The sequence below is a fragment of the Protopterus annectens genome, chromosome 4.part1 (assembly GCF_019279795.1).
Source record: "Protopterus annectens isolate FY-2018-M chromosome 4.part1, PAN1.0, whole genome shotgun sequence".
NCBI lineage: Eukaryota > Metazoa > Chordata > Ceratodontiformes > Protopteridae > Protopterus > Protopterus annectens.
The window spans coordinates 832,299,625-832,324,297 of record NC_056734.1 but is presented as its reverse complement, the minus strand read 5'-3'; the positions used below and the strand labels follow the sequence as shown (position 1 = coordinate 832,324,297).

The window sequence follows — 24,673 nt, the reverse complement described above, 5'->3', positions numbered from 1 at the left end:
TTTTTCTGCCCACATCTACTGCTGATGCAATTGGTCTCTGCTGTTTTCTCATTCTGTAACAAAAACTGACTGAATGAATAATATGCTGACCATAGACTGAATAACAGCTCTGATGAAAATTGATACTGTAGATATAACCCCTGCTGAATGAACTGTTCCCATTTGGTTTGGGGTCAAAGTATTATTTATTATTGCACATAGTTATGTAGCTGCCATAGATGTCTGTGGTGGATTTTGAATTCCTGTGAATCACTTTGGGGAGGAGGGACAAAAACAGATCTGTTTTATATAAAACATATATTCTTGGACATTTTAGGTCTAAATGATTGTTCAGTACTACTCACCCAAGATTTTATCATAAGCCCCAAACCCAAAATAATTAAGAACATATAGAAAAACAGCCATGCTCGCACATTAGCATGCACAAAATGTTTATGGAAATTAAGTTATTTGAAACAAACTAGAAACAGGAAAAGGCTGCTGCATCTGATTTCTATAGAAGTTTAATTAAATGTCCTGTGAACCGGTCTTCTCAAGGTTTTTCACCTTCTTTAATATCTGAATCTGTGGAACTGGGATGGTCATAAGACACTGGCTTGGAAGTGACATGTTAGGATGCTTCATAACTAAGACAGATACAGTATATGTGGTCTATACTCTGAGAGGTCGGTATACTGAACTGAATTATTTGGAACATCTGTGTACCCTGTGACATGCTATTTACTGTAATCATCCCATTAACATTTAAAGATATTGGCTCCCTATGTAACAGAAGGTATGTAAAATACCAGAGACTGAAATCTCAAAACACAGAATGCCAGAACAAGAAAACAGAACTTGTAGTATGCAATATATTGTAAATATTTCAGTTTCCCAGTTTCTGAAGTGTTAAAATGGCATTTGTGTGCAAACACACCCTGTGTGTGTGTGTGTGTGTGTGTGTGTGTGTGTGTGTGTGTGTGTGTGTGTGTGTGTGTGTGTATATATATCTATATATATCTGTAAATATATATATATATATATATATATATATATATATATATATATATATATATATAAAGAGAGAGAGCAAGTGCAAATGTAACATTGTATCAAGGAAATGTAGTTTTCCAGCCTTAAGATTAATGCACACTTTCCTTCAGGCAGAACAAAGCAAAGAAAAAAAAACTGAAAATTACTTGTATAGGAATGGTATCAGCATGCAAACTACTAAACTATATTGTTGTCATAACTTCTAAGGTAAAATCTGTGTCAAAAACCACTTTGCATTCTTATTAAAAATAAGAAAACAGGATTCAAGCTGGTATTGCTTTTTTAAACCATGTTTTTAAGTAAAGACAAGAGACAAGCGCTTTTGCCCTTGTCAGAGCTTCATCAGATCTGTGTTATAAATTAGACTGCAAAGTGTTCTTTGACACATGGATCTTTACCTTATAATCACAGTCTGTTTGCTGATATTGTTCCTGTACACTAGTTTCCCTTTTTTTGCTATATATCTGTATGTGTGTGTGTGTGTGTGTGTGTGTGTGTGTGTGTGTGTGTGTGTGTGTGTGTGTGTGTGTGTGTGTGTGTATATATATATATATATATATATATATATATATATATATATATATATATATGGGATCCAGACACATGCTCGACTAGCATATGTCTGGATCACAAAACATCGAACACACACACACGAAAGCGCTTAACATCGACAAGCGCTTCTGTGTATGTGTGCCTGTTTCGTAGATCGGACTACAGTGTGGGTAAGGGAAAATTCCCTTTTCCCCACTGTAGTGCGATCTCGGAGTGAGACTAATAAAGTAAGGTGTGTGGTGGGTGCAGGGGGGCAAAACCCCCCTGCAGAAACGTAGATTTTTTTTTTGAACTACACATGCACGGAAGTGCTTATCGATGTTAAGCGCTTTCGTGTATGTGTGTTCGATGTTTTGTGATTCGGACATTTCAGCATAACCTACATTGCCTGCTTTTTTCAAAGTAACAGTCCTGCGAAGCTGACAGAATGACAAGTAAAACTTGTGAATAACAATCACAAACAGTACTGTTCAACTATCAGAAAAAAATGCAGTAAATTTTTTTTTTTTTGCAGGGAGAAACAAGTCCATATACAACCCAAATCCCCCATACTTATATACAATCAGAACCATAGCAGAGAGGGGATTAAAACAATTCGCTCTTTCCATAAGACCTCCTAATTTCACGGTCTTGGTGGCTTCTTTCAAAAACACATTCTAACTTTGTTTCTACCTGTGATGATTGGTGAGAGATGGATGAAGACTACCAGTTTAGTCAAATAGAATTTGATACATAATTCTATCAACTGTATAAATAAATGTAAAATACAGGCTTGTGTTATTAAATGCAAGAAAACACTGTAAAATGTGAACTTCAAGATTATTGCAACATTGCCATCTGCTGTAAGGAAAACTAAGCCAAGTATTTCAAATGTGTCTTTTTATGTTGAAAAGATCTTATGAATCTCTTTAATGTTTTACAATTTGGCTGCAGTGCGGCTGGATGAAGGTTTCAGGCCCATTGTTTCAAGGCTAAAGTTTATGACCAGAATTTAGATGTGGAAGGTGCTTTATTGCTCTAGTTTCTGCTAGAATGTATATGTGAAATGCCTTCTATTGTTGTAAGTTAAAGTGCAGGTGTTAGATTGCTAAATAATGCAGTTTGTTTGCCTAGGAAAACCTAAGTGTAAAAATGATGTAATTTTGGGAGGGCCTTAGAGACATATTTGCTAGTAATGCTTAAGTACTATTTCTCACAAGAGACTAGTAAGCATTTTGACTTTGGACATCTAACTTATCAGCAGTCTGCCTTATGCTCACATGAAAGTTTTAGCACTGTGATTTCTTGTAGGAATAGCTAAAGCTAGTAAAGATTAATTAGATATTTTTCTTTGAAATCAAACCTGTCCTTCTGTATTATTTTAAGTTTCTGTGCGATCTCTGAGCTCTTAGATATCTCTGTGTGTAGTAGTTTAGTCTTGTGTTTTAATTATTTATTATTAAATATTTTTAAAACCTTCTACCTGTGGCTGATTTGTGTAGAGATAAGCTCTAGAGTGCATTGCATATTTATAGAGGTTATTGTAATAGGCCACTCTAAAGTAAGCCTTGACTGTTAGTCATACTACCATTGGATATGAATATTGCACAGTAATAATTGGACACCCTTTTAAGGGCCTTTTAGTAGCTGATATTATTAACTGGGTGGTGATTACTACCGTATAATCTGGGTAAAGGGGCACAGTTGGAGAATCTGTGTCAGCCTTTCCCCAGAGTGTCTGTGAAGTTGTATAAATACTTATCTCAAAGTGTATGTGTGTGTGTTGTGTGAGCTACATGGCAGGGACACGAAGCACTGGTTGGACAGAGAGGGTACTGGAGGTTTTAGGTTGCCCAGTTAGGCTGATACCTGTGCCAGTGGCGAGTTTTATTGGGGACCTGGTGAGCAAGGGAGCAACCAGCCCCAGACTGACTGTGATCTCTGTGTGCACTTAGGGGAAATTGTACTTTACTGTGTGTACTTTTCTATGAGACAACCTCCCTGGTGTTAGTGGTGAGGTTTGAGGCTCTTTGATTGCTGAGCCAGGGTACGGTCATCACACTACCTTTGAATGAAAAATTCCCTACTGAAAATAAATTTTGTTTGATTTTGTATTCCAGCTATTCTTAGAGTCCCCTGTACAGAAGCACAGTTTTTTGCAAAAACAAAAGCACTAGCAGGCTTATATGGGAAACACTTTAAGATCTAAATGTAAGTAATTTATTTCTTTTGATTACTGTCCAACAAGCTTTGGGTTAATAATTATTTATTTGATGCTGGGAAGTTAGATGATTTTCTTGGGATATCATTAAATCTAAGTTCTTCTTCTTCTTCTTCTCTTTCAGCTGTTCCCGTTAGGGGTTGCCACAGTGGATCATCTGTTTCCATTTCTTCCTGTCCTCTGCATCTTGCTCTGTCACACGAACCACCTGCATGTCCTCTCTTACCACATCCATAAACCTAATCTTAGGCCTTCCTCTTTTCCTCTTACCTGGCAGCTCTTTCCTTAGCATCCTTTTCCCAATATAACCAGCATCCCTCCTCAGCACATGTCCAAACCAACGCATTCTCACCTCTTTGGCTTTGTCTCCAAACTGTCCAACCTGAGCTGACCCTCTAATATACTGATTCCTAATCCTATCCATCCTCGTCACACCTAGTGCAAATCTTAACATCTTTAACTCTGCCATGTCCAGCTCAGACTCTTGCCTTTTTGTCAGTGCTACCATCTCCAACCCATATAACATAGCTGGTCTCCCTACCATCTTATAGACCTTCCCTTTCACCCTTACTGGTACCCGTCTGTCACAAATCATTCCTGGCACTCTTCTCCACCCATTCCACCCTGTCTGTACTCTCATAGCCAGCATTAGGTACCTGCCAAACCCACGGCCGCGGGGAGCCCCCGATTATCTCCCCATGTATGAGGGCCCCCATATGAAGCAGCCGTGGGTTTCAAAATCGCTTGTTCATTCGGCAGCGCCGTCGCGCAATTCCACTTTTTTTTTTCCCCTGAAAGAACTTGCTTCCTTGATGGCTGCAGCCAATCAGGTCCCTTGCTTTACTTGTTAGCTGCTCTCAATCAGGTCCGCTTCAGTGAAGCGAGGGACCTAATTGGCTGTAGCAATCAAGAAGCAAGTTCTTGCTTCCTGATTGGGTTTACAAATCTGGACAGCAAATACCTCATGTTCAGTTATAAGTTTGACCACCATGGCACGCAAATACGACCCCGCATTTACTGATGCACGTCATTTGCTTTCCAGCAGTTTACCCATATTTATGGTATGTTTTTTTTAAACATTTGGTCTGTTTTTCTTTTAATGAGTTAAACATATAACATTAATATTTTCAATGCTGTGGATTACATCCAATGCTGACAGAAATCATTTTAAACATAGTGCAACGTCATGTAGTCAAACCTGGAAATAAGATAAAGGAGTGGACACATTTCTATTGTGAGTAAACCTCTCATTACTGTACTGCTTACTCAACTAATATTTAAGAAATGTAGATATCACGGTGATAATGAAGAACACTGGACCTCTCATAAGTGCAAATCCAGAAAACGGTGGTTACGCAGAGTCCAATGTTGTCACTTATTACCTTAAGTTAATTACGTTTACTAAATACGATAAAAGTAAAAAGCTGTTTTGGCTGACCATGACATTAATTAGAAAAAATATTAACATTGAATACGTAAAATGCCCATTAAATGTGGGCCATCTTACTTATGTATACTTCAATGTGGGTATTTGCGTTGAATCTTTATACTTGAAAATCTTGAATAACTCCCTCAGTATTTTGAAGTTGAAGCCACTCAGTTGTTGAGATTCTGATAATTTAGTTTTGTGCACATCTCTCCAGGCATATTTCTCAACTCTTTTGTCTGTTCCAAGTCATCATTGGATGAAAAGATTATGTAAAAAGAAAAAAAAATCTTTAAAATGTACTTCAGAACATATAGGGAGTTATGGCTTTTTGAAAAAAGCTATATAAGGAAAAATGAGAGAAAAGGAAGAAAAAAGTAGTGTGCTCAAGATGGAGGAAAAACAGGGGAAGACGTGTGTTTGTGTGTTTGTGTGTGTGTGTGTGTGTGTGTGTGTGTGTGTGTGTGTGTGTGTGTGTGTGTGTGTGTATATATATATATATGTGTGTATGTGTGTTTGTGTGTGTGTACGTGCGCGTGCATGTGCTACACAGGCTTGTTGTAATGTTAATAGTATTATTGCTACAGGTCAGTCTGTGTACAATACTCCTAAAAGTTTGCAGTATGAACTAAAATGTTCCTTAGGAAGGGTGGCAGTGACAAGGTGATACATAGGCTTGAAGTGCCCAGGGGCCCCCAACTTGACATCTGCTGGGGGCCCCCAAAATGCTAACACCAGCCCTGTGTACTCTGTTCTTCACCTCTCTTCCACACTCACCATTACTGAACTGTTGATCCCAAGTGCTTAAACTTATCCACCTTTGCCAACTCTGCTCCCTGCATCCTCACCATCCCTCTGTCCTCCCTCTCATTCATGCACACATATTCTGTCTTAGTCCTGCTGACCTTCATTCCTCTCCTCTCTAGAGCATATCTCCACCTCTCCAGGGTCTCCTCAACCTGCTCCCTAATCTCACTACAGATCACAATGTCATCTGCAAAGATCATAGTCCACAGGGCCTCCTGTCTGATCATTAAATCTAAATACCTTTCCATTTTTGTGTGTTCTTTTGCTTTTGTGTTGTACTCAGATTGTATCTACTAAAGAGAACAAGATAAAGGAGGATGCTTGGTACAGATTAAGGAAGGGTGGATGCAGGATCAGTTGCATGTTAGGCAGCTGACAGTTCAGGACCTGGTAGAACATATTAGTACTTTGGTCGGTTAACATCTTATATGTTCACATGTAAACATTCCAGATGTATGACTTTATATAGCCATCACACAAAGTTCTCATACAGAAAAAGTGGTGTGGTTAATCCACTCTTTGATCAGAATATGCTACAGATTGTGCAGCTGCAGGGTCTTTGGCACAAGGTAACAAACACCTTTTGAAATGATACAAGGCAGGACAGCACAGTTTTGCAGTTACCAGTGATGTCTTGCAGTGCTTATTTCCATGGATTAGTTTCTGGTTGCTATCCTCCCATTGTCTATATGGGTTTTCATGAGTATTCTCATTTAGTCCCACATCCAGTTACATTTCAATAGGTGAATTATCAGAACCTCTAAAGATTCTTGTAGATTTGTATGTAGAGTGTGTGTGTGTGTGTGTGTGTGTGTGTGTGTGTGTGTGTGTGTGTGTGTGTGTGTGTGTGTGTGTGTGTGTGTGTGTGTGTGTGTGTGTGTGTGTGTGTGTTGTGTGTTGTGTGTGTGTAAGTATATGTTCTGTGTTTGTTGGCCTGTATCCCATGCATAATTGGTTCTCTGCTTTGTACCCATAGGTTCGTAGGGGGTTACTATGCTAGCAGCCCTAGAGCCTTTACAAGCCTAGCCACGTTAATCCCAAGTATCCCCATTTGTTCTTTTTGGGTAATTAGTACTAATAGCAGTAGTACATTGCTGCCTGCTTGGATGGACTCTGCATGCCAACAGTTCTGAAAAGAATATAACAGGTATCAAAGGATGAAATAATGAATGAATAAGTACATCACTCTATATTGTACATGCATGATCATAGACAAAATTAAAAAATGAGTTAATGTTTAAGGGAGGAATGCAGCATATAAAGTTTAATTTTAAATGATTTTTAAAGCCACATGACAGACATTGCCAATGAAATTTGTCTAATCAGTTAACTGAACACAGTGAATAAATACATCACTAAGAACACGCTCTCTGTTAGAAAAAAAAAAAGGAACTGCAGTGGTAGCTAAAACTTAGAAGTGATCACCTTCCCCCCTCATCTTAATGAACACTTGAACATTTAATGTTTATTAAATATTAGAAATCAAAGGAAGCCTATATTTCATCTTATTATTTATTTCTCATATTATTTATCACTTTGCTGTACAGTGTTAGTCATGTTGCTCACTCTCTGTGGCATCGTATTACTTTTCATATATTTAGCATATTTTGTACATTCCCGTATACTATTTTTTACTTGCTCGACTTAAATTGCACATTGCTATTTTAATGTTTCTTAATAATTTTACTATTTTCTAACCTGTTCCACATCAGTGATCGTAGCACCTGTTGTACATTGTGAAACAAAATAACTTACTAACCATAAAAAATGAAAATTATTACAATTAGAAATTGAAAGACAGTGTCTATATAATATATCACACAAGAACTCTTTTCTTGAAAACTGTGAAATCTCAAACCACACAGCAGAAAGTCAGAAATAAATGTCAAAAACAGTCCCCGCTAGCTAAAGAAAACCAAAACATAGATATACAAAAGAGAAATCAAAAGAGTCCATCTGTTATTGTAAATAGTTACTTTGTGTGAATTTTATATGTTATGTTTCTTTTTGTAATTGATTATATTTAAAAAAAAAAAAGTCCATCTGCATTTTGGAATGTAAGTAGTAAAATGCTTAGCAACATTAAAGATACTGAGCATAACCCACTAAATCTTCCAGCCCATCAAAACACAATAGATATAGATATTTATTTTCCACACTCCTATGTCTTCTTGCCTCTCCCCACTTATCGCCATGTCCTCTATCATCACTAAAAGCTTTGCTTTGCTCATCCCCTTAAATTCATAGATTCATAGATTAGTACTAAGCTAACAGCCTTTGAGAGCCATTTTAAGCCTAGCCAATTATCCCTTGTGAGACTCAAACCCTGCACCTTGTGTTTGCAAGGCAAACACCTTAACCATTAGGCCACCCTCCCAACCTCTTCAGCTTATAGTCTACAAATTAACAGGAAATCTCCCCTCTCTTGTAGAACTACTCAACATAACTAAACTCAAAATCTGCTAGTAAAATACTTCGCCTTTTTATTCCTCTTTCTCTTTACCGCAACTATTACCCATTCTTAGAACTATTCAACATAACTAAACTCAAAATCTCCTAGTAACATACCTCTCCTTTCTGTTCCATTTTCTCTTTACCTCAATTGGGGCCATGGTGGTGCAGTGGTTAGCGTTGTTGCCTCACAGCAAAAGGTTCTCTCGTTCGATTCTCGACTGGAGCGCCTTCTGTGTGGAGTCTGTATGTCCTCCCCTCAGTCAAGTTACATTTAAAGACATGCAGGTAGGTGCATGCGTGAATGGGTGTGCCTTCCTTGAAGGTTGGGTGTTGGGCTGGCAACACGGCACTGTAAAAATCCACTGCCAATCATTAGCGGACCGAAATTCCGCTGTGGCGACTCCTAACCAGGAAAAGCTGAAAGACTTTTTATTACCCACTAAACCTTTAAAGTCTTAGTATCACACTCCTCTTCATAGCCTTTTGTTACATTATTTAAAATGTCAAATTGCCACGTACATTATTTGCTTACTAAATGCTGCTACACAACTCTATGAAATGAGGTATTTGAGTTGATGTTTTCTAATTTACTGTTACCATATCTAGGACATGAAGTCTGCAATTTGCTGTTGTACTAATTTGATGACATATTTACTGTATTTGTCTTAAAATGACTAGTATACAAACTTTTGTATGATATATTTACTACTATCGTATGTTACTGTTAGCTTTTCTCCCTGGGCCTCTGCTGAAAATGGGTTTCTGACCCAGTCAGACTTTCCCTGTCACCAAATGTCAAAAAATAAGTAAATAGATGTGTTCACATTCTACTCTAAAAGTATAACCCAGACTTACCCAATCTGAGTACGACTACACATATACAACCCCTAGTATTTTGTCAAATACAGACTTATCAAACCTGTTTCATTGGAGTCTGAAGTTATAGACAGTATATTAGAAGAGACAGATACGTGGACTTATCTCAAACCTCTAACACCATTACTATCACCCATCTTAGCCCTCATTTCTGAGTTTTGTCTGCAACATGTCTGATTTATTATTTACTTATTTTATTTTTTGTCAGCTTGTGACTTGATTTTAGTCACATCAGTTAAAGCTTATGTATTCTCAACCATTTGACCACCACCAAAACCCTTAGATTGAATTCATCTTTAACACAGTGAAGTGTATAAGAAAACTACTACATAAAATCAAAAGGTCGTGGGTCATCATCTATGGATAGTTTACCACCAGGCTAACTGAAAAACAAAAACCTTGTAAACTAGACTGTTTACCAACTAATTGTAACAAGCTGTATTCTTAGATAGGGGACTTTTTCATCATTATGGAAGCAGTCACAAATTATACTATACAAAGGTGATAAACATCAGAAGGTAGAATGATACAGGCTTATTTCTGCATTATTATCTTTCAGAGTATGTAACTACCAAAACACAGTGTGTTTTTGACCTCAACGTAGCTCCCACATAGTCTATAATGAGGGATTCAGCACTGTAACATTACTTTTTAGATTTCTCTAAAGCATTTGACATAATTAACTAAAATATACTCTTTTAGGGACTTCATGAAATTGCATTTGGCTTATCCATCGTAGGCTGTTTTTACAGCTGTCTTCATATCAGATCACAAATAGTAAGTAGCCTGGTTTGACTGAATATCACAAAATGTATGTCAAACCTCATCCCCTCGAGCCACACGCTGTAGGGATCTAAACCTCACCACAACAATAAATAGAACATGCTGGAGGGATAGATTCCTGTCCCAGAGATTTCCTATGCTTTGGAACAAGATTCCAATCTACATTAGGCAGAGCACCTCACTAACACTCTTCAAGAGAAACCTTGACGAGTGGATGAGAAACAGAAAGTTTACCCCGGGGATCACTTCAGTGGCTTTGCTGGACAGAGGCACAGGGAACTAATCTAAGGGGGTGGCGAAAGCCAACACATTCTGGCTAGGCTTATAAATGCCTTCGGGCAGATAGCCTAGTACCTACCTATGAACCTATAAACATTGGACTATTTCATGGCTTCATGCAGAACCAAGAATGATTTATCATTTTTACATTTGGTTCAGAACAACTATCTGCCATTTCTACTAATTATGCATTTCTGTACCCATGGTTTGAATGCACATTAGTATCCAGATAATTTCACTATTATATACAGTGCCTCAAATGCATCTGTCCTTATCAACTAAATACAAAATTCAGGGCATACCCTTCTTTCTTAGCTGCAAGAACGTGAAAGAAAATTAAGTTCCTGATCTTTGGCAGCCAGCATTCAACCAAAATTTCAGCTGGCATCATACCATCTGTAAACAATAACTCAACAGATACAGGAACTGTGCCTCACTAATTAATACCTTGGTGTTACCACAGAAAGCAATCAGTGATATTACAAATGACATAAACAAGAACCTTGGTGTGTTGTATAGAATTGTAGAGTGACTATCTACACTGACCAGACTAACATGATCTAACACATTGTTACCCAAACTTTTTTATGGATTCAGTGCCATTGGTAGCACAAAAATGTGATTTATTCTACTGCATACTTCAAAACTGTTGGATTCTCTGCGGAGTTTTCATCTCATGCTCACCATTCACACCATTGTAAAGTACGTAATACATTTAATTATATGACTTTGAAAAATCCAGAGTTATATACTTTACATTCACACATAAATTATCATACAAAAGGAACTGCTCTGAACTTTTCTGAATTTGTAAACAATGCTGTCTTGATAAAAATTAAGACCTCTACCAAAACTGAAGTCAAAGCACATCTATATTGTGCTCAACCATTAAATAGAATTTGCTGCTACTCTAAATAAGAAAAAAAATGAAAATACAGACATTTTGAAACAAATCAGTAAAATATCACCTATATCTACTAACTGCCATTCTGCTGCAGCATCAGATATGTGCTGCATGTAAAATAAGTTAACAGTTTACGGTTATTGTAATACTATTCTCTCTTTGCTACATTAGCAGCTTGTCTTACTATCATATCTTACTTTTCAACTTATGGGATACAAGCTGTCATCTTCTATATAACACCACCTTCCATTTATACATTTATTTGCAGTATGAAAGCTATCTTATTTACATGCTCATAAAAAGTTCTTTTGCTTTTATTACCCTATGCACCATACATTTTTACATTTATTTTCTTTGCTATTTTTAATTTGCTGTTTATTTGAAATATTTGAAACTGCTATTTGTTACCTTTGCAGTTCAATATCTAATAAACTGGATATGTGCTTGTGCGTATGTGTGTGTGTCTGTGTGTGTGTGTGTGTGTGTGTGTGTGTGTGTGTGTGTGTGTGTGTGTGTGTGTGTATCTATGTCAAACAGCAATTTTTTGAACCCGGGGAAATACCAGCACTGCTGATCAAATGTGCTGGCATTGTTTGTTCGCAAAAACATAGAAGTGTGGGGATTGGTGAATCTGCCCTTTCCTCACTGTAGTGTGATCTCGGAGTTAGTATATATATATATAATAAGTAGAGGGTATGGGGGGATGCAGGGGGGCAAGCAAAAAACAAGGGTTTTCTTTTTTGTCTTTGTTTCAATAGGCTGCTGTTTGACAAGTTGTATTTGACTAGCTGCCATTCAATCAAATACATTGTCTATGATAAACTGGACATCTCTTTGCCTCTGTCTCTACGCGTGTGTGTGTGTGTTTGTGTGTGTGTGTGTGTATATGTATGTGTGTGTGTGTGTGTATGTGTATATATATATAGATAGATATATATATATATATATATATATATATATATATATATATATATATATATATATGGGTCTACCTGAGATGGTCAACAGGCCATATGATCGAAACTCATTTGGTCGACAGTTCATTTGGTCGACAGGCAGATTTGCCCCCTCCCCAATATTGTGCGACCCTGGAGTTGATATGTATAGTTAGGGGGGGTGTGGGAGGTACAGCCCCTCACATTGTGGGTTGTGGGGGGTGAAGCCCCCCACATAACATGCTTGTCAACCAAATGAACTGTCGACCAAATGAGTTTCGATCATATGGCCTGTCAACCATCTCAGGTAGATCCATATACACACACACACACACACACACACACACATATATGTATATGTGTGTGTGTGTGTGTGTGTGTGTGTGTGTGTACATATATTTCTCCTAATACATCAATTTGATGTTCATTTGAATTAAATGGGAGATTGTTTTAATGTTGGAAGTCCCATTTCATCGATTGCTGTTTTTTGTTTTTTCTTTTTGTAGTTTATTATAGGAAGGGGTATGTGTGTGTGATGTAGTGGTATATTTTTTGAGGGGCTGTTTTTGTTTTTAGGAGAGTGTGTATTATGTGTTTTATCTGAACTTTTTATTTTTCTGTTCACTATATGCCTATATCTGCTGGAGGTTAGCTTTCCTCCTGCAAAAACACTTTTTTTTCCTGATTTCAGCAAACTGGGAGTCAGTGCTTTGTTTTCAGTGCACCGGTTCTTGATCTTTCTGTATGTTAGTGTTTCAGCACCTATGTGAGCTTCCTACATATACCCCAGTGTATAAACGTGCAGCTTTTCATTCTTTAGAGCCTTTTTACAAAGTGAAATGGTCATCCAGCCCAGTGACTTGTTTTTTGATAGATCCCCATATTCAGAAGCTATAATTGGACTACTTTGACTGGATTTCCCCTTTTTGAATCTCTCTGTCTTTGAGTCAGCTCAGAGTGCACATCTTTCTTTTGAGATATTTTTGTATGCGTTTTTTCTGACAAGTTCTTGCAAGATAAATGAACATCTGCATACCCTTGTTTTGTCTGGTTGCATCCTTTCTTTTTTCTGCTTAAATGTATTTGATATATGAAGATACTGTTTGTTCCTTCTGTGTAGTCGTTCCTCCTCTCCCTTCTGAGTTGATAGCGTTTTGGATTGCTAGTGTTTCCCACATTCTTGCATTTCAGAGTTCTTAGTTGTTGGAATCTGAATTCTGACTTTGTCATTTGCCTTCACATAAGGTAATACATTGGAGTATCTGCATTTTACATGTTTTATTTGCCGATTCCTTATCAGAATCTCTTTCCCTCTGTTTTGAGTCTCTATTATGTAGTTAGCTTAGTCCTTTCTTATCCTTCCATCAAAAGTTGGTCTGATGAAAAATTGAATCCTTGAGTGGAGTAAAACTCTTGGCTTATATATTTTGTATGACAGCTTTCTGTATTCCTTCTCTTGAAAGTGTTGACTTCATTACATTGACCATACTAGCACTGGTAGTACCTGACAGCTTAGTCACTGATGGATTTTGAATAATAATCTAAATGTATTAGATGCGATGCTTCTTTGAACCTAAACAAATCCATACCCACCCTATGTTCTTCCTAGAACTGTAAAGGTTAACAGTTCTTCTTATGAGGGTTGTTATAGTAAGGTATAAATCTGCTTTTTATATAATTCTCTTATTGTATCGCAGATGACATTCCAAGCCAGTATATTGCTTCTAACAATCTCTTCTTGCATTTCAGTGTTCATACATGTACCTCTTGTTCCACATTTCCTTTCTTAATTGTTAGCAATTTTGTTTTGTCAGCTTTGAACTTTAAACTTTAGACACATTATAGTTCCTCCTTCAGTAAAATAGAGCTGGATTTCTTTCCAACTGATGATTCTTTTCTGTTAGGCCAAATACAAATATTTTTTTTTTTCTTTTAAACATACCTTTATTGAATTATCATTTGTGACATAAGCAATTTTACATTTATACACAAGTAATCAAACTGCATTAACAAATTAACATTAACAAACATTATCCTTCACATATATATTGCTATATATCATATAACCGAAGCAACATTACCTAAATTATTCAATTTCTGCCCCTTTTTACTAAACAATAAACATATTTATTAAACCATCACTTACGACTTAAGCAATCATACATTTGTATAAATGAAAACAAACCACACCGACCCAGTCCTAGTTGTAAGCTTTACGTCACAAACCATACTGACACACTCCCAATAGCAAACGTTATACATCACTTATAATCTACCCAATCATTTCCAGTCAAACATTACATAGCTCAGTTAAGTCCTATCTTCTTTTAAACCTCATTCCATTCCTATATGTTATTCCCACAATACCCATTTTTCCTATGTAGTTTGCTCCTACCCTTTTCTAAAGATCTCAAGTCTAGTTGTTTTAGCTCTATTACTATATTCACTACTTCTAATATAGTTGGTTTAGATTTTATTTCCATTTCCTATTGATGATCATTGATTAAGACAGCCTCTTCCTGTGACCTCTTTCAATTACTAAATATTTCAATTAGCATCATTACATTTTTGAAATGCACTTTGTTTTCTGTTATTGGTAAGTATATTATAACCCAAATAATGTCTATTTTTAATAAATTGTAATGCTGCTCTGTTAAAAATTATGTGTTCAAAATATCTGATATTTCTCTCTACTTTGCTGGTGCGCATTTTACTTTAATATTATACTTTTGCAAGTAAAATCACATTTTGTGTGAACTCAGAAGTGCCTTGTATATAGATGTTTTAAATTTGCTTGGCATGGATTTATGGTTGATCTATTTTTGTAACTCTTTTACATAAATGTGCTCATGAAACGTCTCACATCCATACACTATTGTTGCTAGTTATAGTATATGTTTTTTCTTTTTGGACATCATCTGTTTTGTGCATCTTTTGATGCTGTTAATCCACAGGGAACTGGTCTTTTCTCATGCAAGACTACAGCCTTCCATATGATTCTGACTTGCATCTATTTGGTGTATATCATGTTTGTTTAGATCAGAGTATTTTAGCAGTGTTGCTTCAAGTACTAACACAACTGGGTTATTTACATTGGTGTATTTCAGCATAGGTGCTTCTGTTACTTGTGTTTTGTACATTCTAAAATATTTCCACTTGTACCTACATTCCCAGGCTGCATCTTGCTCCAACAGCTTTCTGATATTAAATGCAGACTTTGCAATATTCTGCATTTTTCCTATAATTTCTCAAATTGGACAGAGGCTTTGAAGGATACTGCTTCACTCATGGAAACTTTATTAATATCTGTTTTCCCTACAGTTTTGGTATTTGTACTATTACTCTTTTTCTGTATATGAATTTAGTTCTTCTAACATTTGAATATGGCCCATGTATTTCAAAAAGCAACGAGGCACAAAACAAACTCAAGAACAAAAACTACACCAAAAATAGAAAGAAATGCGGCCAGATAAGCCTATATTCCAAATAATTTAATACACATGTGTTGCTTTCGTCGAAGATACTGTGGACTTCTTCAGATCTGCCTGTCTGATTTCCCATTTGCTCCTATCTAATTTAAAAATATGCTGACTTGGTTGGTTCAATGGCTTTCTCAGTTTCTCATATATTCTTCTTCTGCCTGACCCTGTGCTAATAATTATCATTTATCTTTACAATACCTTCAGAGCCAAAATTATATGTGCAACAGGTCTTTGATATACTGTAGGAGCTAATGGAATACCAAATGAAAAGAATTATTACATTCCTAATGATGCGTTAATGTTCACAGTTTGAAGTTTTATTTATCTAGCTTGATCTAGCAGAATCTCATGATTACTTCTAGTAGTAAAAAGAACTTAGCATTTGGCACCATTGAAACTATTTTATTTTATTTATCCTTTGTTGACTAAGTTGGTCTCACTAAGCAAGTGGCCTCTTTAAAGGGGAGACCCAAGATGGTATTTGTATTACTGAAGACATTTGGCCAGGGCATTGGGGAAGTTCCCCTACTCTTTTTGTTTGGTGCTGTGGGATCTTTTACTTCCACCCATGCTACCACAAACTCAAGCCAATGGGGTATCAGTTTAAAGTCTTATCTTAAGGACGACTCACTCATGAGTGCAACAGCCCCCTTATGCTGCATTGCAGTGACAGCTGTTGATCTACCTGCTTCAGGAATACAGACCACAACCTTCTGCACCAGAGGCGTGTGTCATACCTGTTGTGCCACTGACAAAGTAAACTACTTCCTCAACTGGTTAGTGTTCTGTTTTAGTCTTTTTGTTTAGATGTTTGACTGTCACATTTACAAATCTTGCCTTAGTTCACAACAGCTACAATAAAGTTATTCCATTCTGTGGGCTGGATCTGCTTCTTAATGGCACCTAGGCTTTTCATTGCTTCAGCTGCTACTGAGTTATAGTCCTGAGATCTAATGGTACTTTTTTAGCACTACATATTACTTGCTTATCACTGAGACGTGGTGAATGTATTTTGCTGACAAACTCACTAAGCCCAGAAACAAATCAGCACTCTTATGAAGGATGGATGACTGCAAATGTTTAACTGTTTCTTGGCATATTTGCTACTTAGCATATAGCATTATACTGTGAATTTATTTCACCATTCCTAAATTCTTACAAGACATTACAAAACATATTAAGAGAATCGACTTCCTTGCTAGTATCTGAAAATGACTTAATTGCTTCTTATCTGTATATTCACATCAGTAGCTTTTGACTCACTGACTTTAATTCATGAATATATTAGTAATATGCACACTGCTCTTTCATCTATGCTTTTTAGCCCCATAATTTCAGATATAAAATGCACTGCATTTGTGTCTTATTTAAATTTAGTACTTTGTTTACTAATTCTAATAATTTTACCACTCTGAATGAAAACCATGTCAAATTATTTATGATGCATATTAGCACTTCATAACATCAACTTTAATAATGCGTGCAAACTGCTAGTTTTCTTGTCTGTGTAGTAATATGCATATTACTGTGAAAACTCTTGTCCTTCCTTTTACATATCACACAAAACTGATTTAAACTGCACACTTGATGTCTTGTTTATAGCTTCAACTAGTTCATCTTACTTGAATTTTAACTCTACTGTACTTCCTAAGTCATGCGTTTCTTTCTCATCATAGTACTGTTATGATGCATTCTCACTTTATATCTCATTTTTGCTTATTCTTTTTATTTTGATCACATTATCTCGAACACTTGTTCCCTCACTTTATTTTAACCGTGTATTATTTTTGCTCACTTTTCATATAGCCACAGTTTTACTTAAGGTCAGGCTGTACTACTCTTAAATGCCTGCTCCTTGTATGATAATTTCTTATACCACATACAGGTGTGTCTGTTACCAATAAGTTAAGCAACTCACCAAATTTATGTTCTTTGGCTGTGAAACATAAGCAGCAATAGGCTCAACTTGAGCCCTAATTCATTTTAAAAATTGAATAATAGGCTTAGAATAATGCTTGAATTGTTATCTTATTGCTATATTCCTCTTCTTCTTGACAGCCAGGAGTATTAAATACCATCAAGACTTCTTCCTTAGTGACATACAGGAACATGCATAGCTTCATCTTTTGTGCTAAGCTACCTTACAGCAAAGGAATCCCTTATGGTTGCAACTGGACTATCTTTCTGCAAAGGTAAAAAATATCCCCAAGAGCTTTACATGAGCTTGACTTTAGTTTCTGCCAAGCTATGAAACAAAACTCTAGGAATAGAAAACCACTTGTGCCAATGCAGCCAAACCAAAACTAAGAAAAAGTAAAAGGCTAACATGGTACCGCGGGTGACACCAAGTGAAGAGAATCAAGTGAAGAGAAAAAGCAGCTCACTTCAGCTTGTGTGACGGTTTCACACTGCGATAATTCTAGTAGCTGTACAGCACAAAACACTTTAAGATAATGTATTCCAGTTTAAACACGCAGAAAATCCAAGCACAAACTGTATTAGGGACCATTGATTAAATAATACACAAGAAACTTCAAGCCTGATAAATAAAAAATTTGTGTTAAAGAAACAAACACAGTTAAGCGCTTTCATCCCATTATTCTGGACTTCATCAGAATGCTGATGTGTTATTTTATCACTGGTAATAGCATCACACAAACCGAAGTCAGCTACTTTTTCACTTCACCTGACGTCACCTGAAGTACTACACAAACCTTTTGGTTTTTTTTTTTTTACTTTAGTTTCAAAAAGTGAGCATGAAATCCAAGTTATATTTATGTACCACTTGCTGTGCAATGCCTTTAGTATTTTTCCATACTCCAGGTACTATGTAACATTTATGTTTATCAATGTGCTCATAAGCATTGAAGGAGATGTGAATACATTTACTGCCTCAATGAGTTCTTTACTCTGACTCTCAGCTGAGAGCGAGACCTCAAGACACGCACTTCCCCTTATCTGCAGTGCTAGTCTGTTAAAGATAGAACAGTATAACTGGATTTTTATGGGCTGACGTAACCCCAACATGAATATAACAAAAAATGACAGGCTGTGCAGGGCTGGGTACCTGGTCATCTTCACCTGCCCTTTCTTTTATTTATTTAAATGTAGTATTTACAGTAGTACAGTTAAAATGTTACAAAAGTTGACCTTTCTGGGATTCATCTCTTCATTTTATCAAGCATATGACTGTCTGTATAGCAGGGTATCATAAATGGTAGCATAAGCCTTCTGTTGACATGTATGTATCCCTGACTTGTGCATCATCATTTAAAATGCAGTCTGTGGCTTTCCATTAAACATTTATTACCTACATCGCAGTCCATACAACTCCCTGCACCTGTACAACTCCACTATAGTATAGTTGAATATAAAAAAATAAGCAGACTTTTAAAATATGTGGCTTTTTAGAAGTGCTGTCTTATCCTCTGGCCCTCAAACTCAGAGGCTCCCTTCCTTAGGCAAAATTTACTACATGACATTTTCTGTTTACATTTATGATAGCCATTAGTATTTTACCTATAGCAAACTTTATTTTTTACATTTTCTGAGCTAGATTGCCCAGCTGGGGGGATCTAAATTTTTTTTTGGAGTCCTGTGGAAAAAACCTGAAGACAAAAAAAAATTACAATAAGCAATTGTAATTAAGTGAAGTGTCAAATAAAAACACTAGCATGATATAGAAGAGATCAGTAATTAAATAAAGAAAGATGTTAGCTACAGACTAATGCTAGTACAATTTAATTTCAAAATAATAAATAATAACATAAACAAGTAATCATTTGAAGTGTGGTAAGAAGGAGAGCTCATTTACCTGACATGCCTTAAAACTTTATGTAGGCTGAGTAATGTAAGTTAATTAAACACATGTAATGACAGCTTACAGAAAGAAAACTGAAATGGCAGCAAGTCATAATTCAGTATTTTTGAGTACTAAAGGTAAATTAAAATTAATGATTTGGACAGATCAATACAATATTTTTGTAATTAAGCAGATTAGAGACAACTGTTGGTTATCATTTCTGGTTCAGCTCTGGAAAAAGTAGCCGGACTAAGTAGTTGCCATTTTTGCTTGTACCTTACATATATGATTAACTATTTACCTATTACACTTTGTTTCTTTCAGGTGTTGAATGCACAGAAAGCAGGATACAAGGCTGCGATCGTTTATAATACTGACTCTGATGATCTACTTAATATGATATCCAGTGACTGTAAGTGTTTTAATATGAAACTGTTTAACACACATGTAAGTGATCTGCTAAGTTGGTGCTGCTGTAGACAATTGCAACTTTTTGTGTTCCATTCAGCATTCTAATATATTATGTACTGTTGTGTTGCAGATTGTTTTCAGCGAGGTACAAGAGCTCCAAACATCCCCAAGTTCCCAGGCAATGTAAAACAAATAGTATAATGTTCACTCAAAAAAGGAGAACTGCGTTTTTGCTTGCAGATTCTTAAGTACAGTGACACTTCCACTGGGTGTTTGAATTAAAAAAAAAAAGTTAAAAAGTATCAGTCACTTGACTTATTGACACACACACATATGTATATATATATATATATATATATATATATATATATATATATATATATATATATGTATATATATATATATACTTTGTAATTAGCATACTTTCAAGACATCTCCTTGTCTTGTTGCATAATAAATACATACCAAGCTCCAAAGACTGAAAGGATAAACTTCAGTCAAGCCCTTGGAACACTTTGGACCTGATTAATTTTGTGGTGCAAGGTTGGTGTAATGGTTATGGTGTTTACCTTACAGACACAAGCTGTGAGGTTGGGTTATCACATGGGGTAATTGGCTAGGCTTAAAATGGCCATAAGGGCAGTTAGCCTAGTACCAATCCAGGAGCCTATCAATTGAGGCAGGTGTTTGTCTGGAGCCTTCTACAGTGCACTTTCTGTTGGGATTCTTGTGCTGCTGATTATTCTGTTGAGAGGAGGAGGTAATGTTACGTATTTACCGGTTTATATGGCAGTTGACAGTCAACAGTAACTTTAAACTGATTGGCTGCCTCCAGGTTTGGCAGACTTCTTGTGAGTACATTTAAGGGGAACAATTCTGTGACTCAGTGCTCTGTATCTCTGGACTTCATGTAGCTGTTTTGTATAGTGTTATATAGATGGCACAGTCTACTGGAGCTGCAAGTGCTCATTCAATCTGGAGTCTAATCTCTCAGCTCAGCCCCCATTCCGTAAGCAGCACACATACACTGCAGTTCACATCTACCCTTTCCTTATGTAAGAGTGGGTAAGCAAGCTCTTCCATAGCCTCCTGGACAACATATGAAGAACACTCTGTCTTGGTCATATTATAGTGCACTTATCCACACTACCCACATCTGCATTCAGTTCACACACCACCTCCAGGAGTCACCAGGTTGGTTTTAAGGTTTGGTAGAATAGTTTGTGTCATTCTAAACAAATCCAGCTTGCGTCAGCATGGGAGGAGATGGTTGATATTTCTTCCTGCTCCACAATGGATGGATTTTACTTTTTTCAGCATTTCTTATACATACTAGCTAAATCATTTGTTGCTCCTGTAGTGCTTCTTTTAGCAAATTCCTTCTTCTAGAGGTTCTAGTGTAGTAAATTCTCATTTAGATTTTATTAATGTAGCTCTGTTGAGTGCTTAACGTTTAAACCACAATATGCCCAAATGTATGGCTTTCTTAACACTTGAATACATCCATATTTTTATAATAGACATTTAGTTTCCATGTAGTGAGGGCACTCCCTCTGTACCGGGTTCAGTGCCTGTCTTGCCTACAGACCCACTAGTAACTGGAGCGGTACCTGTATCTATCAGAGACCCCATTATTCCATTGCAGATTTCTTATGACCTCTTCATAGAACTTCTAGAGGTCTAGGTTACAAAGAATAAGTCTTAACTATCACATCACTGCTGGGTACAAATTATCTTTCTTGCTTCCAGCTGACAAAAATAATTTTCTAAATGCTTTGTGTAGAATTTTCCTAGATGTCTTCAACTATCATAGGTTCATAGGTTCATACTAGGCTATCTGCCCTAGGGCATTTATAAGCCTAGCCAGAGTGTGTTTGGCTTTCGCCACCCATTTTAAATGAATTTTGCTATGCCCTTTTTCGAGGTTAGTATACTGTGCCTCTGTCTAACAGTGACACAGAAGTGATACCCGGGGTAAACCTACGATCTCCCATCCACTCATCAAGATTCCTCTTGAAGAGAGTCAATGAAGGACTCTGCCTAACCTGGACTGGGATTTTATTCCAGAGTGAAGGGAGCCTCTGTGTTATGAATCTGTCCCTCCAGCATGTCCTATTTATTTCAGTGCTGAGGTTCAAGTCTCTCGAGCGCGTAGCTCAATGGGATTTTGATTTTCTGAGGTGCAGCATGTCCATTAATTCCGGGTTGGACATGGCTTTATACGTCAGGCACAGATCGCCTCTGAACAGGCGGTATGCCACTGAGTAGAGCTGGAGTTTCTTTAACCGGGCAACATATGGCATCTGTTTGAGCCCTTTGATCCTCTTGGTGAGGTACTTTTGGGGTCTTTCCAGTTGCTGCAGGTGTCTGGTAAGGTACACCCCAAAAGGGGCATTGTACTCGATTATGGGCCTGATGAGGGATGAGTAAAGAGGCACGATGACCTCCCCTAATCTAGATGTGAATCCCTTCATGATTATCAAATAACAAATATGCCCAGTGTTCACTAGACTTGGATAGTACAAACTACCTTCAGTAAATTGTCACTGTTACCACTAAAGACCCAGATTTCCTTAATATTATCCTCATGAACATAGATCTTTCTTGCACCCCACCATGTATCTCCCCTTGTCAAATCTGACCACAGATTGCTAACTTCTCTGAAAAGTGACGGTGCTGTCAGTGCAAATACCACCATCTTTTGGGATTTCCCCAAAACAAACCTTTTACAACTTATTGATGATTTAAATAAATTCAGAAATAACCCTCCACCCACTGACTCCTATTGTCAAAGCTGCCACCTTCTAAGTTTTTTCTTACACCCAAAACATTGAACTGAGAAGTTTGCCCTTTCCACTTCAAAGATAGAGAAAATAATCAAGTAATACAGAAAACTTTCCAGCTCTCCCACCTCACAAATCCTTGCTGCAAGTTAGCAAATATCCATAGCGAGTGTAAAGTTGAGTATGATCTCAGAGTAGCCATTTCTACCTACTGTGTCAGGAAACTAAGAAATAACACCCAAATCTGCTATGAACATGCCTACAATAATACTACCTATTGTGATCCCACAGAAATGGCTAGTGTCATAGCAGATAAGTGTAGCTCTGACTTTACCCACCCACTTATTTATTCCCCTATCCCCAAACCTTACTGCCTAAAATTACCATAGACAGAGTTCCTTAAGTCTTAGTCAAAGCTTAAAACACCACTTCCCTGGGCCCTGGTAATGTACTGGGTTGCCTACTTACCTGATGCTCGGAGAACTGCCACTGTGACTGCACTACACAAACATGTCCCTACCACCGATCAGTTTTAGACCCATTAGTTTCACCAGCCTTATATGTATAGCTATAGAGGGCATCATATCAGAGCTTATTTTAGATATAGCAAACTTCCTGGCCCTTGACCAAAGCCAATTTGGCTTTGTTAGGGGAACATCGTGGTACTGATGGGAAACCAACAAAGGAGATTTTCTTCACAAATCCCAGGTGGAAACTTGCAGTCACCATCTAGTCATTTGTACTGGTTTTAAAGCTTCCTAAGGTAGTACTCTGCTTGATATGTAAGAAAGTGTGCACCAAGAAACAGGAGATGAGATTGCTTTAGGTACCTTTCATACCAGCTGGTATATTTTACGTGGCACTATAGGTTTATATGTCTTGAGTGATTATTTGCTTTCCCAGTGGTTGTATTTAGGTGAAGGGGTGTTAAGAGTGCTTGGTCATTCATGACACAGAAGCCGAAGTAGTGATGACTCCTCAGGAGCCTGTATGACAAAACACAGAGGGATAGGGTTTTTAGTCTGTTAATGGTACTGACATGTAGGTATTTTTGATTAGGAAAAGTTGAGGTCTATGAAACTGGCTTAGGTGGGTAGCAAAGTACATGTTGAAGGGGGCATTATATTCAATGATGAGCTAAATAAAGGAATAAAGTGGAACTATAACTTCTTTGGACCTTAAGGACATATTAAGAAGGATAAACTGTGCAAGTTAGAAGGATTTTCTAACCACACAATAGAGATGCATAGATTAAAGGAGACATTGTTATCTGTGTACCCAAATCCATGATGACTGTGTCATACGAATATTACTTTTACAATATGTGGTAGTGATAATAGATTTACCAACTTGCTTGTTGTTGAGGGTACGCCCATGACTAACACACCAGGCATTTCATTGATTTAGCTCTTGCTACAGAATTTGAGTGTTACAATGAGACTTGAATGAGATTTGCAGATATCAGCATAATTGGAAGATTAAACATATAGTTCAATTTGAGAGTCCTCAGAGATTCGTAATTAAAGGGATCACTGGTCTCAAGACCCTTAGTTACACAGATAGATTGGAAGCCCTTTCCTTGTACTCGTTTTCTATAGACTCTTTTGTGGTGACCTTTGCCTTGCTTTTTTAACCATGAAATATCCTGTCCTCTTTTCATCTGTGCAGAACCAACAGATCCTCAAATATCCCTACCACATATTTCAACTTATATTAACAAACGCATAAGATTCTCTGACAGGATATGGCCATAACCCAATGCATTCTATGCCTGTGGAACATGTTTTCCCTACAAGGTAGTACTTTGACCATTTTCAGAGTTAATCCTGACAGTTGTATGGCCAGTCATAAATTTTCCCTGGGTTAGCCTGCATAGCTCTTCTGGGCAAACAAAGGGAACACACTACATAGTAATTTAAGGGCCTTATTTGGCTGTGCTATTAACAG

General features: G+C 37.0%; 1 protein-coding gene across 3 annotated transcripts in view; it reads left to right on the top strand.

Annotated features, from left to right (window-relative positions):
• RNF13 (ring finger protein 13) overlaps positions 1-24,673 on the top strand; it is a 1,555,558-nt gene that overhangs the window by 858,463 nt on the left and 672,422 nt on the right. For all 3 annotated transcript variants that reach the window (XM_044070602.1, XM_044070603.1, XM_044070604.1), the window contains one exon: positions 19,857-19,944. In XM_044070602.1, the coding sequence (XP_043926537.1) occupies positions 19,857-19,944 (88 nt within the window). The remainder of the gene's footprint in view (positions 1-19,856; positions 19,945-24,673) is intronic.